The sequence below is a fragment of the Cyprinus carpio genome, unplaced genomic scaffold, assembly GCF_018340385.1.
Source record: "Cyprinus carpio isolate SPL01 unplaced genomic scaffold, ASM1834038v1 S000006624, whole genome shotgun sequence".
Lineage (NCBI taxonomy): Eukaryota > Metazoa > Chordata > Actinopteri > Cypriniformes > Cyprinidae > Cyprinus > Cyprinus carpio.
The window spans coordinates 388,285-406,646 of NW_024879256.1; the positions used below are offsets into that span (position 1 = coordinate 388,285).

An 18,362-nucleotide genomic window follows, 5' to 3' on the forward strand; every position below is an offset into this window, starting at 1 on the left:
CCTGCAGTCAACTATCAGATTTGGTTATGCAAATGGACTCTGAGGTAAAACCATTTTTAAAAGGACAGTAACTCTCAAAGGATATTTGAAAATATGACGTGAAGAGTTTTATTTCACACTCATTTAGTCATAAATTCTGAAATTAGGTGCGCCTGTCTTGTTCAAAAGATATGCAAATCTAATATCCAGTATTCACCTGTATTCTCCAGTATTCCAATATCCAATACTCACCTGCAGGGATCATAACAAATCATGTTTAGAAACATGCTTTTTCATCTGTTATTGTTATTTAAGTAGCATTTTTTAAATCCAAAGCCACTCAGGCTGCAGTTATTACTAGGACAGGACCCTTGAAGTAACCTGTACTTAAGTGTTTTCCTCAAGGTCAAAACTTTGACAAGGGCATTCGTGGACCACCTCTATTCTGGGATTTCTGGATTTAACTTAAGACCTCTGGGATATCGGCCCTTACACCTTAACCAGTTAATGTTCTTTAATTTGCAAATATATCATTCAAATGTTTATCCAAAATAACGTATTATACACTAAGAACAATGACAGTCCCTATGAACCAATGATCCTTAGAGTTTTGACCTACAAGCTTTTGGTTACTAGCCTTGATCTCTACCAGTGTTATTTGTCTGTAAAGGTTTTAAGTGCATATCCAAATCATAATGTCTCATATATTAACCACTAAAGTAAGGTAAGCCTGGAAACATGAATTGTATTTAGAATGCATTTCCCAAAGGCATCGTAAGGCTAAGTAGATCATAGAGATCATCAGTGCCAATGGTTCAACGGTACTTAGGCTTATGGTGGTTTTGTGAAACGCAGCTCTTGTTAGAACATCTTATACACACCGTAAGAGGATGTAACAGCACAAAGCATATGAATTTAGCAGGCACAACTGATAAGCAATTATTTAATTCATATGCTTATTCCTGCAGCTGTATATGAGGAGGGTCGGTGCATCATTTTTTCGTTCCCTGAATCCCAAAACACTCCAGGATTGACAATGAGACCAGACGTGGAGACTGATCCTGGGTCAGCTCCACTGGAGATGGGAGACAAAGGTATGATGATGCTGCATGTGGCTAATTTGGAAGCTGATAGCTTAATTTTAGTTTAGCTCTGAAATTTAACAGAATGTTTAGCTGCTGAAGAAGTCAATGAGCATCACATATAACCAAAAGGAGTTCTGAAGGTGCTTGCATTATGTTTCAGGCCTGACACAGATCTTGGCTCATGTAATTGCTGAAGTGAGGAGCTCTGTCAATAAAGATATAAATGGAGCTGAATTGTTGTACAGTCTCCTCAATGCCCCCTGGTTGCAGTCCCTACTAAAGGTAGAGTCCCTCCTACATACACCTACTTAGTAACATTCAGGGTTCAACTCCTCCAGTAAGGGTTCATCATCTTTTTTTCTCTGCAGGTGTATGAATGTCTACAGAGGCACCTACAGGGTCCAGCTAGGCCGTATCTTTCCTATTCATCTGGACTCTCTCTACAGGTCAGCTTCATTCTCACAGTCCTTAATTTTTGCCATAGTTTTTGCCACTCGTACCTTGTAGTATCAGTTCATATCTCCTTGTTGGAGTTTAAAATATGACCTCTAAAGCTTGATCTCTTGGAGTGCCTGAGGACTTTGCAGATTATACCAATCATAGTCTTGGACTTACAACCTCTTGACACCACATGAACATGACGTTCTTGCTCTGTGACTTTGGGTTTAGGTTTTAGCCTGAATCTTGGGTTTATGAGCTCTAGTGTTGGCCTTGGTCTGGTTTGGATCTAAGTCTTAGAAAAGGGTGTGAGCAACTTCGACCCTCAAGATCCATTGTCAATATAATCTAACTAAAGTCTCAGGATGATTTGAAATTTACATGCAGGTGTGATCGATTAGGGTTGGAGCTAAACTGCAGGACAATAAATCTCAAGGGGCAGATTTGTCCACCCCTGTCTTAGAGGTCTTGGTCTTTTCTCCAAATTTTTGTACCCATGCATTTTCATTTCCTAATAAGTTTTTTGACTCGTGTTTTGTGCACTCTAGATTATGTCTGATTTGCTAGCAGTCCAAAATCCCTCAAATGACGCTCGAGAACTGTATGCCCTCCTTAGTCATCCCCACCTACAGGTGAGCATTCTTTCAATAAATACATGGTGTTTTGAGGGGCAAAGTCATTTTCTTAGCCATCAACCTCTTCATTAAAGAACCTTTCTAAAGTCTAAGGCCAGACATTTTTGTAGTGTTTCAGGGCAGACTTTATGGGGCAGTAAATGCTGATAGATACTGTTGTTGTGCCTTTCAATTACAAGGTTTTAAAGAAATACTTCCAGTATTCTATTAGTTGTTTGGAATGTGTTGTCGACCACAGAAATACCAGAAACCACATGTATTTTTCAGGCTCTTCTCTCTGCTCATGACACAGTAAGTTTGAGGGACTATGAGCCAGATCTGCCACCGCTGCCTAAAGACCTGCCTGAAGATGAGGAAGCCATGAGGATTGTTTGCTTGGTCAAAAACAATCAAACTCTGGTGAGCATTACCAGTAAAAAGAGTGGCAGGCAAATCTAAGGCTTGCTTTTACTAACCTGTGATTTATTTTGACTCTTTCAATGTACGTTACTGAAGCCTGTCTTTCAGATCAGCATAGCAACAAGGTTCAGTTATAAAGAATGGTTAAAAACCTTGTTGCTTAGGAAGAGTTTTAGACATGAGGCTTTTCCTCCTATGTTTTAGATTTTTTAGGTTCACTAATAGCTGATCTGATCAAGTGTTCTAGTAAAAGTGTTTCTGGTAACTCTGAGCTGTGTGTTGTCATGGATAGACCGGAGCTGGTAGAGAGTTTCAAAGCCACTGGGACACTTTAAGGCATGCAACCCACTGTGGACTCTTCTCAGCTGGGAGACGTCTGGGTGGAGGCCTAAATACCGTGTTGGATGGTTCCACATCCACCAAGACTCCTGCGTCCCCAAGCGTTGTTGCTCCCACCACTGCACACCACTGCAACACTTTGGGCAGTTGCCACCAGAACAAAACATTATGGAAACAGAGCCTCAGTTCCTCCACCCCTTGTGCCTGTAGCTCTTTTGTGATTGGTAAGGACCAAAACCCTGTATTAGAGGTTCCCATTATTACATTCATCAAGATTTGCGACTTGTATGCCTCTGCTGAAAGCATTATCTAATTAGTGTTCTTTTGTCTTCTTGTCTTCATCCATTTCACTATTCATTTCTCATTCTTTCTCTGAAGACAATTTGATTGACAATTTAGACAGTGGGGATGAGAGTGATTGCAGTTCTGTGCTACATACATTTTCCCAACCGTCCCCATGGATTTCCTCATCATCTTCCTGCTTTCACACTGCAAATCTTTCTCCACAACCTTCTAGGACCACCCCTCACGCTCGAACCGCTCCGCCAAGCCCAATGCACTGTCATCGGGTAAGGGAGACCATCACATGTTCCCATACAAGGCCGGCAAAAGAGGAAGGTCTGAATGAATTGCGGAATACATTGCAGCAGGCCACCAGCTGCATGGAGCGCAGTTCTGAAAACGTCCACCTGCTTGGTGAGAGGATGGCTGCAGCTACCGAACGCATCTCTGAGAGCGTGCAGGAGAATTCTCAGGCTTTGGCGATGCTAACGCATGTTGTGGAGAAGCTCCAGGAGCTAGTATCCACAAGCAACACAACTTCAGAATCGCCACATGACACAGAGACTGCAAGTAGAGTAGTTAACCGGATGGGTAGCAGATCGCTCAGTGTTCCTAACAGTCCAGCTATTGTTTCATCCTCTCGCTTTTCTCATTGTCCTTCTGGCTCCTCTTCCTCCTCTTCTTCTTCATCTGCAATCACTTTGCTAGAAAAGACAGTGCTGTCAAAGGGGAAATCTTTAATGCCAAAAACAAATCCATCACCATCTTCTCAAAGGAGACAGGTTGATGTACAACACAGGATGACCAATGGCTCCTTGACATCCAGTCCTGCCCAAAACCGCAAAGTGAATAGCAGCACATTTAGATGTTTCTTTAGCCAGAAGAACAAGAGAAACAAGAAAAAGGAATAAGGCCACTTCCATGTTTCCACGGTTATGAACATCCTTTCATATTCTTGCTGTCTCAAGCATTGCAGGTCTTTCTGATCTTTAATATGTGTGTATTCATCTGATATGTCACCACACTGGTCATTGATTTTACCATTGTCACATAGTGCATGTCCAACCATTTTGGAAGTGATATTTTGAGTGTTTTGTTTGTTTTTTTAAATTGGTCAGATCTCGTTGTTTTAATATCTCCATGACTGTTCATTCTCACATCATCATATCTCTTAATTATTTGCTTATTCTTTAGATTTTTTTTCATGTAACATTGCAGTTCAGCTTGTCATTGAATATTGTTCCTGGCATGATGCTTCCATCATGTTTGATAAATTCATTTTTTGTGCTTGATTCATATCAAATGAAGCCTTGGAGATATTTTGGATTGATGTCTGCTTTCTTCTAACATATAGGGAGCAACAATCAGGAGAGATGATGTGACAGGAGAAATATACATTGCTCGTGTTATACATGGAGGACTGGCTGACCGCAGTGGTGAGGGTTGCCTGGCTGTACTTTTTTTCTGAATCCCTACTCTCTATTTTTTGTATATTAGTATTAAATTTCTCATGGAGTCCTGTTTCTTCTCTGTGCTTGTTCTTGAAGGTCTCTTGCATGCTGGAGACAGATTGGTGGAGGTAAATGGCCATCCTGTATTTGGACTGGAACCAGAAAACAGATTATACAAATTCTGGTTAGTACACATACAGTATACTCTCCTATAACATGCTGGTCCACAGAATGGTATTCTGTTACACTGTTGTGCTTCATTCCCATCCGGGTCACGGCACCAGTATCAAGTCAAGTTGCCTTTATAGCTTTAGATTGATCTGTATTGATTGTCAAAAACCAAAAAAACAAACAAAAAAACAAATTCAATTCAGCTATAAGCAGTTCTACAAAAGGCAGAAATGTCATTAGCCAGTTCAGTGTTGATTGAATTCAGTTCAATACCAATGTCATTGTTGCAATATGTTATTTAGCTTTAAAGTACCTCTACAGAAAAATAGTGGGCCATAGTTTTTTTTTACAGCAAGTGATCCCAAACCAAGGATCTGCTGGTACCACACAGAAAAACTATAATAAAGAACACTATATTCCCATCAGTCCAGTTATTGCCTAATCCTCTCGCTTTTTTTTCATTTGTCCTTCATGTTCCTCTTCCCTCTCTTCTTCTTAATCTGTCATTACGTGCTAGAGCAACTATCAAGGTACAGCAAATGTATTCTAAACCCAAGGATCTCTTGTGCCAAACACAAACTATTCCCATTTCATTAATGAGGAATCTGTGATCAACAAGTAAATAATGATAAATCAACAATATTCATTAATTTTTGTGTCTTATTTCTTACCCAAAGGCTCACTCCATGGAACCATAATGTTTAAGGTGGTCCCATCACTGACAGGCCAGTCAACAACCCAAACCATGGTGAGTTAACAAACATCAACACTAGAGCTACATTAGTCAATATACACGTGTCTAGATCTGTCTGAAAAAAAAATATATATATTGTGCATCCAGTTCCCTGGATTTAAACAGTATATTTGGCTCACTGGGAGTTTTCAAAAAAGCAGCAGAACCAACTATTGAAAACAATGACACACACTGCCTTTATTTTCCCCAAATGTGCAGCACACAACATTTCAAAATGCATTTGCTTTGACCTTCAATTTGCAGTATGACGAATGTTCCAGACGTAAAATCACCTTAACATCTTTATCTTTAATAATTATTTGATTAGACTAACAAGAATAAAAACATTTTATACAAACTTGGAAAAAAAATACATAACAGTTTTTATGTCCAAAAACATTATTAGATTCCACGGATGGAATCATGCATGCAGTGAGGTCATGTCACTGGCATACTACTGATGTTGTTAATGGCTTTGCTCTCCTCACAAGCTGTATTATGTGCGTGCCATGGTGGACTACAATCCCCACTTGGACCCTTCCATTCCCTGCGCAGATGCTGGCATGGCGTTCAGGAAGGGAGATATCCTGGAGATTGTGGATCAGTCAGACACTCTCTGGTGGCAGGCTGTAAAACTACCCAGTATCTCTGCCTGCGCTGGCCTCATTCCATCCACCAGCTTGCTGAAAAGGTCAGTTCTAAGAAGTCAGGGGGGTTAAAGGTTGGTGACAGAATAATTACACATCTGCATAGGCTGTGTGATGATGTGATGAGATTTGGCAGCTGACTTGAATGTGATGTGAGATTATGCTGATAATCACTCCCGGCCCCAATTTTAAAACCCAAATGTGAGTGTGTGTGCATTTGTAGGAAGCAAAAAGAGTTATGGTGGTCTCAGCCTTATCATCCTCACACTTGTGTCAAAACCTGTGAGTAAACAGTATATGCTGTTATTGTTTTTATATTTGCGTTTACTCCATATGTTTTTTAATTTAACTGTTTTGTATTGGATATCTTTTGTTTCCATGCCAACCTGCAGTGAGCACAGTGGATGAAGGTGAGCATTTAGTCCAGTCTAGAAATACACAGACCTGTAAGTTACAATGTTCACACTGCCCACCAAAATAGACTTACAAGGAGTTTAGCAGAAGTGTGGGTGCAGAAAATATGGTAAAAACGCACTGCAAACCCCTTTTTAAAAATAATTATCATAGTTTCTAACATTGTAAATATTTATCGACAAAGTATTTTACATTAAAGGCTTTTATGAATCTTGGAAAATGTTGGTGTGATCTAGCCACCCAATACATCTTTTGTGGTTAATGCAGGTTCTATACACAGTAACATGAACATAAACAGCACTTTATATTCAGTAAATCCAGTTGATTTACTACACTAGTGTTCCAAATGTTTGGAGTTGGTAAGATTTGATTTTGAAAGAAGTAATGTATTTGAAAAATGTCTGTTATGCTTACCATGGCTGCATTTATTTTATTGTATCATCAAAATACAGTAAAAAGTAACAGATATATTGTGAAATATTATTAAAATTAAAATAAGTGCTTTTTTAATTTATATTTTTATATGTGATTCGTTCCTATGATGGCAAAGCTGAATTTTCAGCATCATTACACCAGTCTTCAGTGTCACATGATCCTTCAGAAATCATTTTAATATACTGATTTGCTGCTCAAGAAACATTTCTTATTATCAATGATAAAAAAGTAGTGCTGCTTAATATTGTTGTGCAAACACTGTTTGTGCATGCATTGTAAAACAGACCTTAGTCTCTGATATCTTTCTTTTCCCCCACTTTTTTATTCTTACAGAAGATGACATGATTGCCATTGATGAAAAATGTGTAGAAGCAGGTATTTTCTTGCCTGATTTAAATGAGTATTAAAACCTCTGCTGTATAGTTCTTGTTATACTTATAAATATGTGTTTTTTTTTTCCTAATGTGCAGATGAGGAGGCATTTGAATCTGGTAGGTAAGTCCTGAAGATATCAGGAGAAACATGTACTGAATTCAGATTTAGGGTCAGTGTTTCCATCATTAACAGAACTGCCCCCTGATCTGAACTATAGAAACAACTAGATTTGTTAAAAAAATATTATGGTGTTAAAGATGAAGTATGTTGACTGATTTTTGAGTGCAGCTGTAAAAACTTTAAATAAATTGCCTCTGATAACTTTTGTTCCTGTTTCCTTCATGATGATTCATCAGAAGAGCTAAAGGATGGTGAGTGTATATAAATCATTACTGTAGAAATCATAAAGGTTAATATTATTTGCTGTTGCTGATTTGATTAGATTTTTATTTCATTGAGTCATTGCTAATTATTCTGTGTTTGTTAATTGATGCATCAACTGTGTCTGGTGTTGTGTTTCAGAGGAGAGTGAATTCAGCACCAATATTGAAGGGATTTACCTGAGTGAGTGACTCTCAGATATTACAGAATTTACTGGTTTATTATATTCACTACAGCAGATTTACGGAAGGGTATTTCTGCCATGGACCATAAAAAAAATGGCAAAAGCTAATAACAACTTTTGTACATCTCACAATCTTTCACCTTAATTTTAAGAAAGAATTCTTGCAATTCATAGTTCATATCTCTCAATTCTGCCTCTGTATGTACTGTATGTAAAATTATTGATTTTTTATTTTATGCCAAAAATCATTAGGATATTAAGTAAAGATCATGTTTTCGTGACAATATTTTGTACATTTCCTACTGTAAATATATTAAAACTTAATTTTTGATAAGTAATATGCATTGCTAAGCACAATTTTAAAGGCAATTTTCTTAATATTTAGATTTTTTTGCACCCTCAGATTCCAGATTTTCAAATAGTTTTATCTCAGCCAAATATTGCCCTATCCTATAACAAACCATACATCAATGTAGCTTATTTATTCAGCTTTCAGATGATGTTTAAATCTCAATTTCGAAAAATTGACCCTTATGACTGGTTTTGTGGTCCAGGGTCACAAATGGTTTACAGCATACTAACACTGACTAGATAAAGGCAACTTTGGTTGGTTTTGGTTTAGCTAAATGTTAGTTTGGTTATAAAATCATTATTACATATTACATTACACACTTATTAACGTTTCTGATTCTGTTGCATCATATGATTCTTTGCATTTATGATTGTGCTTTTATTCTGTGTACACATTATTGTGTGTATGCCAGCTGGTTTTTCGAAGAAGTCTGCGTCTCTGTCGCCAACGGAGAGGTCAGGCATTTGGAACGTCCCAGTTCTGCACCCTACGCTGTCCCACGAGCTGTTACAGTTCACTGGCAAACCCGTATGAGGAGGTGGTGCGGTACCAGCACCATCCAGAGCACCCACACCGCCTCATAGCTCTGCTGGGTGAGTGTGTCTAAAATCAGCCAGCAAAATATACATATTACCTTGTGAGTTGTACAGCTTACTGTAGCTGTATGTTCTGAAACCGTCAGGTCCGTCTGGGGTCGGGGATAAATGAGTTAGCGCAGGAGGCTAATTGAGATCAATCCCAAGGTCTACCAAGGAGCCGTTCCCCGTGAGTTTCATTCTACAAATATGACTGTGTAATATAACTGTACATATGTAAAAGTGTACATGCGTGCTGATTTTGAAGTTGACTTTCATTTCCATTTAGATACAACAAGGCCACCCAAATGCCATGAGGAATCTGGCAAAGAATATCACTTTATCAGCCGAGAGCAGTTTGACACCATGGTCTGCAATCACAGGTGGTCTAAATATACTCAGCTGTGCATAAACAGATAATGTTTCCAGATTTACTATGTTTTTGGGGGGACTGTATAATCTTTCTATTGTTTTGTAATCTTAAGTAGGCCTGTGTCCCTTTTCTTTCTTTCTTCCTCAGGTTATTGAGTTTGGGGAGTTGAGAGGTCATCTCTATGGCACTAGCGTGGATGCGGTTAAAGATGTTTTGGCGAGTGGGAAGATCTGTGTGATTGACATTGAGCCATATGTGAGTTTCTCTTGGGAATATATTCAACTGTTGTTGTTATTAGTGGTGTTTGCTAAGGTTTATTGCTATTTTTTTGGGTTAGGAACAACCTCTTAACTCATGTTCAGATCCGTTGAAGAGAAGAGTGTTATTTTAGTGTTATTAATATACTAACTATACTACTATATACTATTTTTAGTTATTGTTAACTAAAAATTAAACTATTAAAAAAAATGTTGTTACTTGAAATAAAGCTAAAATAAAATGTCAAATATTACAGTAGATGAAAAATGCTAAAAATGACTAAATTAATAAAAACTAAAGCTGAAAAAAATAAACTTTTAATTTCAGTTACATTTCTGTAATTTTTGTGTGCTTTTGCCATTTTTCATAATTTTCTTATCATGTTACATATTTAAATATGACTATTTTGGTTTAATTATTTTTTATTTCAGATTTAGTTTTTAATTCCAGTTAGTAATTTTAGTGCTTCAAAGTTCATTTCTTCCAAGGAAACTTCACATTTCCAAGGAAACTTCACATTGAATTTTTCATCTAATATTTATACTTTAACCATTATAATTTTAGTAAACAATAATAACCCTGGAAGAGAATTGTGCTATTATTATGCTATTATAAAACAATTATAAACAATAAGTGTTTAATAAGAATAAATGTCATCTCTTCTGGATTACACCTGACTTGTTCTGATGCTTTACTTTGCTTTATGTTGTTGATCTCCAGGCCATTAGAGAGTCAGTGAGGACTGCGGAGCTGAGGGCGTATGTCATCTTTATAAAACCTCCCACTGTAGAGCAGATGAAATGCACACGAATGAATTCCCATATCATCACAAATTACTGCACCAGCCGACCTTTTAAGGTGAGCTAGCATCTTTACCTATGTCCACTCAATTTATTTTTACCTTTCAATATACGGTTAGTGTCTTAATTAATCTCTGTATTTTCTCTCTTTTGAGACAGGATGAAGATTTTCAGGAGATAGAAAATTCAGGACGCGCAATATGGAACAGCATTACTGTCAGTACTTGATCATGTGATAGTAAACGACGGCCTGCAGGCCGCATGTGTGCAGCTGACTGGACCGTGAGTGAGGAGAGCTCAGGACGAACCGCAGTGGGTACCAGCTGCATGGATCAGACCAACTCACCAGTCTTAATATGAAGAGCTCAGGGATAATATAGGACAGCGGATGGGCATGAATATGCAAAATAAACTTTCTTTTCACTTTTTTTGGGTGAGAATAATGTGTTTTGTCTGTAAAATGGTAGTCTGAATGCAAAATATGTTTACATTTGTTCAGATGTCAATCTTTTGTTCGCCCTTGTGAAAAAATTAAATAAAACCTAAACAATTATTAAGCTCTGCAAAAGAGATTTGGTATTTTTGAGCACTCTTAATCCTTTTTAAACTGTATTTGATTGTGAGGATTTTCAGGTCTGGAGTGACGAGGCGTTAATCAGAAGAAACAGAACTAACGTCACTTGAGTTGATGTGTTTATGGAACAGTGCTATTTCCATCTGAAATGGAAGAAATTCAAATTCTTTTCACACCTAATGCTATGCACATGTCCTTTCAATGTTTTCCATTGAAGTATATTCATAAAAAACAAGTGCTTCTATATTAAGGTAACACCACTAGCATCATTTTTTTAATGTAAATTAGTTTAATAACTGAAAGTTTTACTCATTTCAGTCATAAATTCAGTTATAAATATTTAGCAAACACCTTTTTAAAACTTATTTGACATGCATATTTTCCAGCTCTTGACACTTTCTTAAAAAAAATTTAAATAAAAAGAATAAGATATAATAGGATCATATAGTCTTTCTAGAAAAACAATTATTTTAAAACGTAGGTGTAATCTGTCTTTTCTGTACACTGTAGTATGAGCCATCTGTCTTGCCCTTTTATACTCATAATTACGTTCTGAATCGCCGCGCGCCTCTAGTACGTACAGTACGTCAGGGAAGTTAGACACGCCCACCCGTCTCCAACATCAACAATAGACAACGTGCAAAACAAAATCTCAGACCACAAACGACATGAAAATACAAAGATAATTTTTGCTCAGTAATTAACTCGATAAAGCTTTCGTTATTTCAACTCCCAAGAATGGACACTGAAGCAAAGGTTTGTCACGTGCTTGAATGAGAAGCATCGTGTTCTGTTTGGCAAACAGTTACTGACAGACGCTAATTAAACTACTTCATCCTTTAGTGTGCATGTTCAGAGGCTGTTGTTCACATATTATTATTATATTATATGATTGTACATAGGTTCCCAGCACAAGGAGAAGAGATCTCCCTCCCATTCCTCAAGGACAGAGGGTAAGTCTGGGATATTCATAACATATCCTGTGTGTTTGTTTCTTATACTTAAGCATATTGATGCAATTGATTGCAGTATTTTTTATAGTCTTTTATTATGCTTAAAACCAAAGACTATAGAATATATAGTATGAATTGGAGGATACATCAAAATTATATATTGGGGAAAGGGTAAATCTCACAAAAATTGTTGAGAATTGCCTAGATCATATTTGACCCCTAAATCATAAGATAATGAATCCTAATTTGGGTATTCTTACATTATTCTAATGACATTCAAGCATAATTCTCATTTAGATTTTCATTAATGTAATGCTTCAAGTTGCTCAAAAGTAAAGGCATGATAAAAATGTTACAAAAATGTTTCTATTTAAAATAAATGCTGTCCTTTTCAATTGAATACTCATCAAGGCTGCATTTATTTGTTCAAAATACTGTCAAAATAAATACATAAGTAACTAAGTGGTGGTTGGTGTGTGTGTTAATGTCAGAAGGTTGAGTAACAGTATCTGATGGTGACTCCTGAGTAGCTCCTCCTTTACATAATCCTGCTGCTTGGCAGATGCTCGTCTCAGATTTAGACTCGCATTAATCCTTGCTTTAAGTGCTCAGAGATGTTTGTTTGTACATGTCCCTTGTGTTCCCCCTGTACTCTTGAGTGGAATGGCCAAAAAGGCGACAGTAAGCTTTGTTAGACACAATATACAAATGTAGAGCCCTCAACAGGTTCAGCATCTGATGCTTGAGTTTCATTGGAACTGTTTATTGCTAACCTAATATTACTTTTGAACATTTTAGTTAGCGAGCACGAGCATTGCCATCTATGCCAAGGTAAGATCACCTAGCAGATCAGATGTTGTTTAAATTGTAATTGTTTTATACTGGGAAGTCATATGCTCTTCGTTTCCTTCCTCTTTCTTCATTATACCTTCAAACGCACAGTCAGGACACAGCAGGTGAGAAATGCTTTTCACATTTGACATCTCTTGGTCCAATCTTATTATGTTTCTGAGTAGGTAATAATGTTTAAAATTTTATGACGAGGCAGTTTTGCCTTATGTTTCAAGGTAAAATTGCTGTTTATTGGTTGGTTAACATTAGATTATATAATGAAGCTCTTCTTTGTCCTTCAAAGAGGAGATTCCTGCTCCAAAGAGTAGGAAAAAGAAGGTCAAGAGGGATGTGGAGAGTGTGGATGAACATGATGGTGAGTTAAGGTGATATACAGTAAGCAACACACATGATAGGAGAGAGTGGGGCTAGTTGTCACGCGGGGGGGAAGTTGTCATAAAGTCAAAAGTCCAATGACTTGTTTCAAGCCAGTGTTATTTTAGTATCATTGATATATGGTATTTTTATAGTTTTTGTTAATATTTTGAATGAGATTTTATTTAAATAATAATTTTACTTACAATTGTAATAATTTAACTGGGGAACTTTTTGTTCGTTTTTGTCATTTTAATTAGTTTTTATATGTTTTTTTATTTATCAATTTCAGTTCATTTAATTTTATTATTTCAGTACTTCAAGTTAAACTACTTTTTAGGGTTTTAGTCAACTATATTTTTCAAACACCATTTAAAACTATCATAAATTAGGATGCTTTTGTCATATCCTTCAAACCATTTTTTTTTTTTGTAATTTGTGCTAAACTGTTGGGAAACAATTGAAGATAATAAATGTGTATATGATTTGATGGCAAATGGTTTGATAGTTTTGTATTTAGTCTTTTAGATTATTACGGTTTCATTGAAATGTGCATAATTATTAAAAATATTTAACTTTATTTTGTTTTTTGTCTCCAAACTGCTAATTCATTGGTAGGTTTCCAATTTGGCATGTTGGTGCAAAAGTGCTTCTAAGCTATTAGGTCTTAAAGTAGTGGTTTAAAGTGGTGCAGTGCACTAAATCAGCAGATTAAAGTTGTGTTGCCATTGCTTTTCCAATCTGTGTTGGAATTGTGTACACATTTGACATAGTAGAACACATAGCTACTTTTGAATGGCTTTTCAAAAGAGAGAAAAAGATGGAGAAAGATGCTTTTTTGGAACCAGATGTTATAGTGACAACATCTTCCAGCAGAGTCTGGATACTAGACCTTGCAACCAGACAAACTTGACTGCTTGGTATCACCTGTACAAGCATGGTGTGCATGTGATGAGTTTGTGTCCCCTTGACCTTTGTAGATGGTGGAATGGAAATGGGAGGGCTTACCAGTCGCAGACCTTCTGAATGCCAGGAACCTTTGACCACAGAACCTGTGGACAATCCGCCACAAAGGAGGAAAAAGAAGAAGAAAGCACAAGCAATTGGTAGGAACACTGTTCAAAACCATGTCCTGTTCACTACAACTCATCTGATACCTGTAGAGGTGGGATTTTTACTAACATAGACACCCCAGAAATAATGCTGATTTGCTCTTACTGGTCAGATGTGGAGGGAGATCAGACAGACCTGGTGTCAAATGGAGATATGGTGGATCAGAATGTCGAAGAAGAGGTGATGCGCAAACCAAAAAAGAGGAAGTAAGTAACAAGTAAACAGGTTATAGAAAGTTTCCAGGTATATTTTATGCACCACTGATGTGAGTTTTTTTTTTATGAAAGCTCTAATGGATTTAATTTGTCATTTCTCCAGAGTGAAACCTAAAGTCACAGAAACACAGTCCAACAATGAATTGGACATAGAGGATGATGATATCATCACAGACCCCCAGGTGCCTGTCCCCCAGCATTCCTTGTTCTCCGCTCCCCAAGGACAGAGCCAGCCTGTGGGGAAGGTGTTTGTGGAGAGGAGCCGTAAGTTTCAAGCAGAATAATGTGGATATGGTGCGCAGGTGTTTGCTTAAGACAGTTTGCTTGTTTATACATTGCAACTTTTGACATCTAAACATTTCAGTATTTCTAAGGTGAAGCTGTTTGTATGCAAGGTACTCTTTACATCATGAAATTAAGGTCGAGTGACCTTGTATCTTTGGTGTCAGGTCGTTTTCAAGCAGCCGAGCGAGTGGACCAGTGGAAGGCCAGTGGCCCGATGGAGCAGAGCTTTATGGACAGCCGCTCAGTGTGGACCACTAGAGATGTCTCCTTGAGACTGCACAGCGGCTTTAGGTTTGCTTTCAACATCTGGTTTTAAATGACACTTTATTTTCCAATTTGTTTAGATCTGTGCGGTTGCTTTAGACTTCAACTTAAAGGGATACTCCACCCCAAAATGAAAATTTTGTCATTAATCACTTACCCCCATGTAGTTCCAAACCCATAAAAGCTTAGTTGGTCTTTGGAACACAATTTAAGATATTTTAGATAAAAACCAGGGCCCGTATTCATAAAGATTCTAAGAATCCTCTCAGAAAACTCTTAATTTAGCTTAAAAACTTTTACGTAGGAGTCTTAGCTTAAGATCAATTCGGGACCAATCTGAGAACAACTCTGAGCAAGGAAAAGACAAAAAACTTTTATCTTAGTGAGGAGGCGGGGTTGACCCCGTTGCTATGTATGACACAATCTTTTGAAGACTGTGATTGGTTGGTTGTCCAAGAAGGAAAAAAAGAGTGATTTTAAGTATAGGGTCTATTCTAATCCTTCACTTTGTATTTACATGCGTAATTTTTCCTATTTGACCGTTCTCTCTCACACACACACATACATTATATGTGTGTATATAAATCCTTTTTTTATTGACCATGCTTTTAATTTCCTATAAGGTATTTGATTGGCTTAGAATGATAAAAATTGTTCCACTCATTCCAATTTACACTGATTGCTGTCTATTTAAGTGGTGGTTTGAATGTTGGTTTTAATGTATCAAACATGGAATCAAAACCAAGAAGGGCGAGAAAGCCCAACTGGACAGAGGAGCAGTGTTTACTGTTAGCCCAGTTAGTGGATGAACACAAGGCCATTCTTAAAGGGAAAATTCCGGGCCGGGTGTCACAGCACGGGACAAGAAGCAGACATGGGAGCGTATAGCACAAACTATTAACGGTTCATTCCCCCTGCTTGTGCGGACCAGGGAAGCCTGCTATATTCATAAATGCAGTTTTTTGAGGCTGCAAGGTGGGAATGTCCAGTGGAAACGAAATGAACTGCGACACAATAAGAGGTTCTGAAAGTGCTGTAATTGTTTGTGTGATCACGCTGCTTAGAGAAGGCTGTGACAGACCCAAATCATCACTATTGCATTGTTGCATTTTCCCAGTTGCCAAATATTGTAATGTAGTGATAACTTTAATTTCTGGTGCTATGGCATTTCTGCGTTGTGTCGGAGATGTTAGCACGTCTCTAATAAGATCAGTCACAAACATGATCCCTGCACGATCTAATCTATAGCGTCTTATTAACTCCCTGTCATCCATCGTCTGCAACACATTTCTTCTCCCTCTTCGTCTTTCTGCCATTTTCTCCTCTGCTAAAGAAACTCTTAAGCTCTTAAAAGTCCTCGTCGTGTGCTCCTAACAAGTTTGATCTTAAGACCTCTTTTAAGGGTTAAGATGCTTTCTGAATTACTTTTTTCTTTACTGGGATTTTTTCTTTAATTTTAAGAGTAAACGCCCACATTTCTAAGAATTTTCTTAGAATTTTGTCACTAGGAGCTACTCTTTGCATTAAGATTCTTTATGAATACGGGCCCAGGAGGCCTGTGACTGTCCCATAGACTGCCAAGTAAAATACACTGTCAAGGTCCAGAAAAGTATAAAAAGCATCGCCAGAATAGTCCATCTGCCATCAGTGATTCAACCATAACAGTATGAAGCGATGAGAATACTTTTCGTACACGAAAAAAAACCCAAAAATAACGACTTTATTCAATAATTCCTTTCCTCTGTCTCTCTCTAAATCAGCGTAGCACCATTTTGGCGAATCTGAGCAGTACGCAGACGGTGTACGCTCTTCTGTGTCAGCCGCACTGTGCTGATACGCTGATGCTCTGTTTTCTTTCAAACCAAATCGTAAATATACGTAGAAAATGTATCCTTGTGGCGCGGCTGACACAGAAGAACATACGACGCCTGCATACTGCTCAGATGGTATTAAAACAGAATGTTTTTGTAACAATATAAATGTTTTTACTGTCACCTTTATTCAATTTATTGCATACTTTCTGAGCAAAAGAAGAAAAATCTCACTGACCCCCAAACTTTTGAATGCTGAAAGACCTTTCTAAACCTTGACTGTTGTTACTACACAGGGTGATTGGCCTGTTTTCTCATGGTTTCCTGGCTGGTTATGCTGTATGGAATATCATTGTGGTCTATGTTTTGGCTGGGGAACAGATGAGCACTCTTTCCAACCTACTCCAGCAGTACAATACCCTGGCCTACCCTGCACAGTCCCTGCTCTACCTGCTGCTGGCCCTCAGCACTGTTTCTGCCTTCGACAGGTGAATCACCAAACCATAATGACATTTCACGTGAACTAACACGAACAAAGATCCAGTACGCTGTTGCCATAAATATTTGTAGATGCCTGAGCCCTTGAGATGTGAACTAAACTTAACTATTCTGATCTCTCTCCAAACAGGCTGAATCTTGCCAAAGCCGCTACGGCCATGAGGAGTTTACTGACCCTCAGTCCTGTGGCGCTTGCTTCCTTCTGTGAGTTTATCACATTTCTGTCCAAAAATGGATTTATGTACTCTGAAACAGCAATGTTTTAATGTAAACATTTTCTTTTTCAGTGTACTTTTCTGCACTTGTTTTATCGTTAAGCCAGCAGATGACGAGTGATCGCATCAATCTCTATAATCAGTACTCTAGCTATAATGTGACACTCTGGTAAGACCCTCTCATTAGAGCATGCTGGGTAAATGCTGTACAGTAATAAGAGCTGAGCGGTTGCGGTGTCTCCTCACAGGCAGCCGGGCTCAGAGCACAGCATCCTTCACCCCTGGATCATAGTAAACCTGGTGGTCACTTTGCTGGTCGGGCTGGCCTGGGTTCTGATGTCAACAAGTCCAGATATCGACCACACAGAAGGTAACCGCTACAGGATGTTCTTTTCCCACACCAACATCTTACCCAGTGGTTTAAATGGTAGTGTACTGAATATATTGCACATTAGTAGGTACATGACAAAGTATTCATTCTGAACATATCTTGGTGTTCAAACTGAAATGTTAAAGTTAGAACTTAAACTTGCATGAATATTACATATTACATGCATGTTGTTTTTTTCCCCTCTGTAGAGTTTTTAATGTCGATGGAATTGGAATATCCAAAAGCAGAAGAGAAGGGAAACATCACTGCATAAGGCACCTGAAGGCCTTTTTTCTACTGTGTTTTGATACATGGTTGATTTGTCACTGTATATATTAGAAATGTCAAACACTTGCCTATTGTAGGGTCTCAGCAATAAAAATTTTAAATAAACCATTCTTTCTCTGATCGTTATACAAGTGATTTCACAAGAGGCCACATTCTTTTGACATTTTATTAATGTCACACTGGAGCGAGTTGAGGGCGAGGTTTGGCCCGCTGAATTAAAGCCCACAGACACCAAACACAGTGAGAGCTCCTGCCGCCCATAAT

General features: G+C 37.9%; 1 protein-coding gene and 1 pseudogene across 1 annotated transcript; both read left to right on the forward strand.

Annotated features, from left to right (window-relative positions):
• The first annotated feature begins 224 nt into the window (after positions 1 to 224).
• On the forward strand, positions 225 to 8,017 carry LOC122144229 (annotated as a pseudogene).
• A 3,601-nt stretch (positions 8,018 to 11,618) lies between these two features.
• tmem237b (transmembrane protein 237b) lies at positions 11,619 to 18,206 on the forward strand. Its single transcript, XM_042754955.1, has 14 exons — positions 11,619 to 11,636; positions 11,783 to 11,833; positions 12,636 to 12,664; positions 12,776 to 12,789; positions 12,969 to 13,040; positions 14,020 to 14,145; positions 14,265 to 14,358; positions 14,471 to 14,631; positions 14,817 to 14,943; positions 17,024 to 17,215; positions 17,356 to 17,429; positions 17,513 to 17,609; positions 17,689 to 17,810; positions 18,020 to 18,206. The coding sequence occupies exons 1-14, from the start codon at positions 11,619 to 11,621 to the stop codon at positions 18,082 to 18,084; spliced, it is 1,242 nt and encodes a 413-aa protein (XP_042610889.1). The 3' UTR covers positions 18,085 to 18,206.
• Positions 18,207 to 18,362: the final 156 nt, after the last annotated feature.

Coding starts and splice junctions, on each gene's coding strand:
- tmem237b (XM_042754955.1), top strand. Junction 14,146..14,264: donor GAAGAAAGCACAAGCAATTG/GTAGGAACACTG, acceptor CTTACTGGTCAG/ATGTGGAGGGAGATCAGACA. Junction 17,610..17,688: donor AGCTATAATGTGACACTCTG/GTAAGACCCTCT, acceptor GTCTCCTCACAG/GCAGCCGGGCTCAGAGCACA.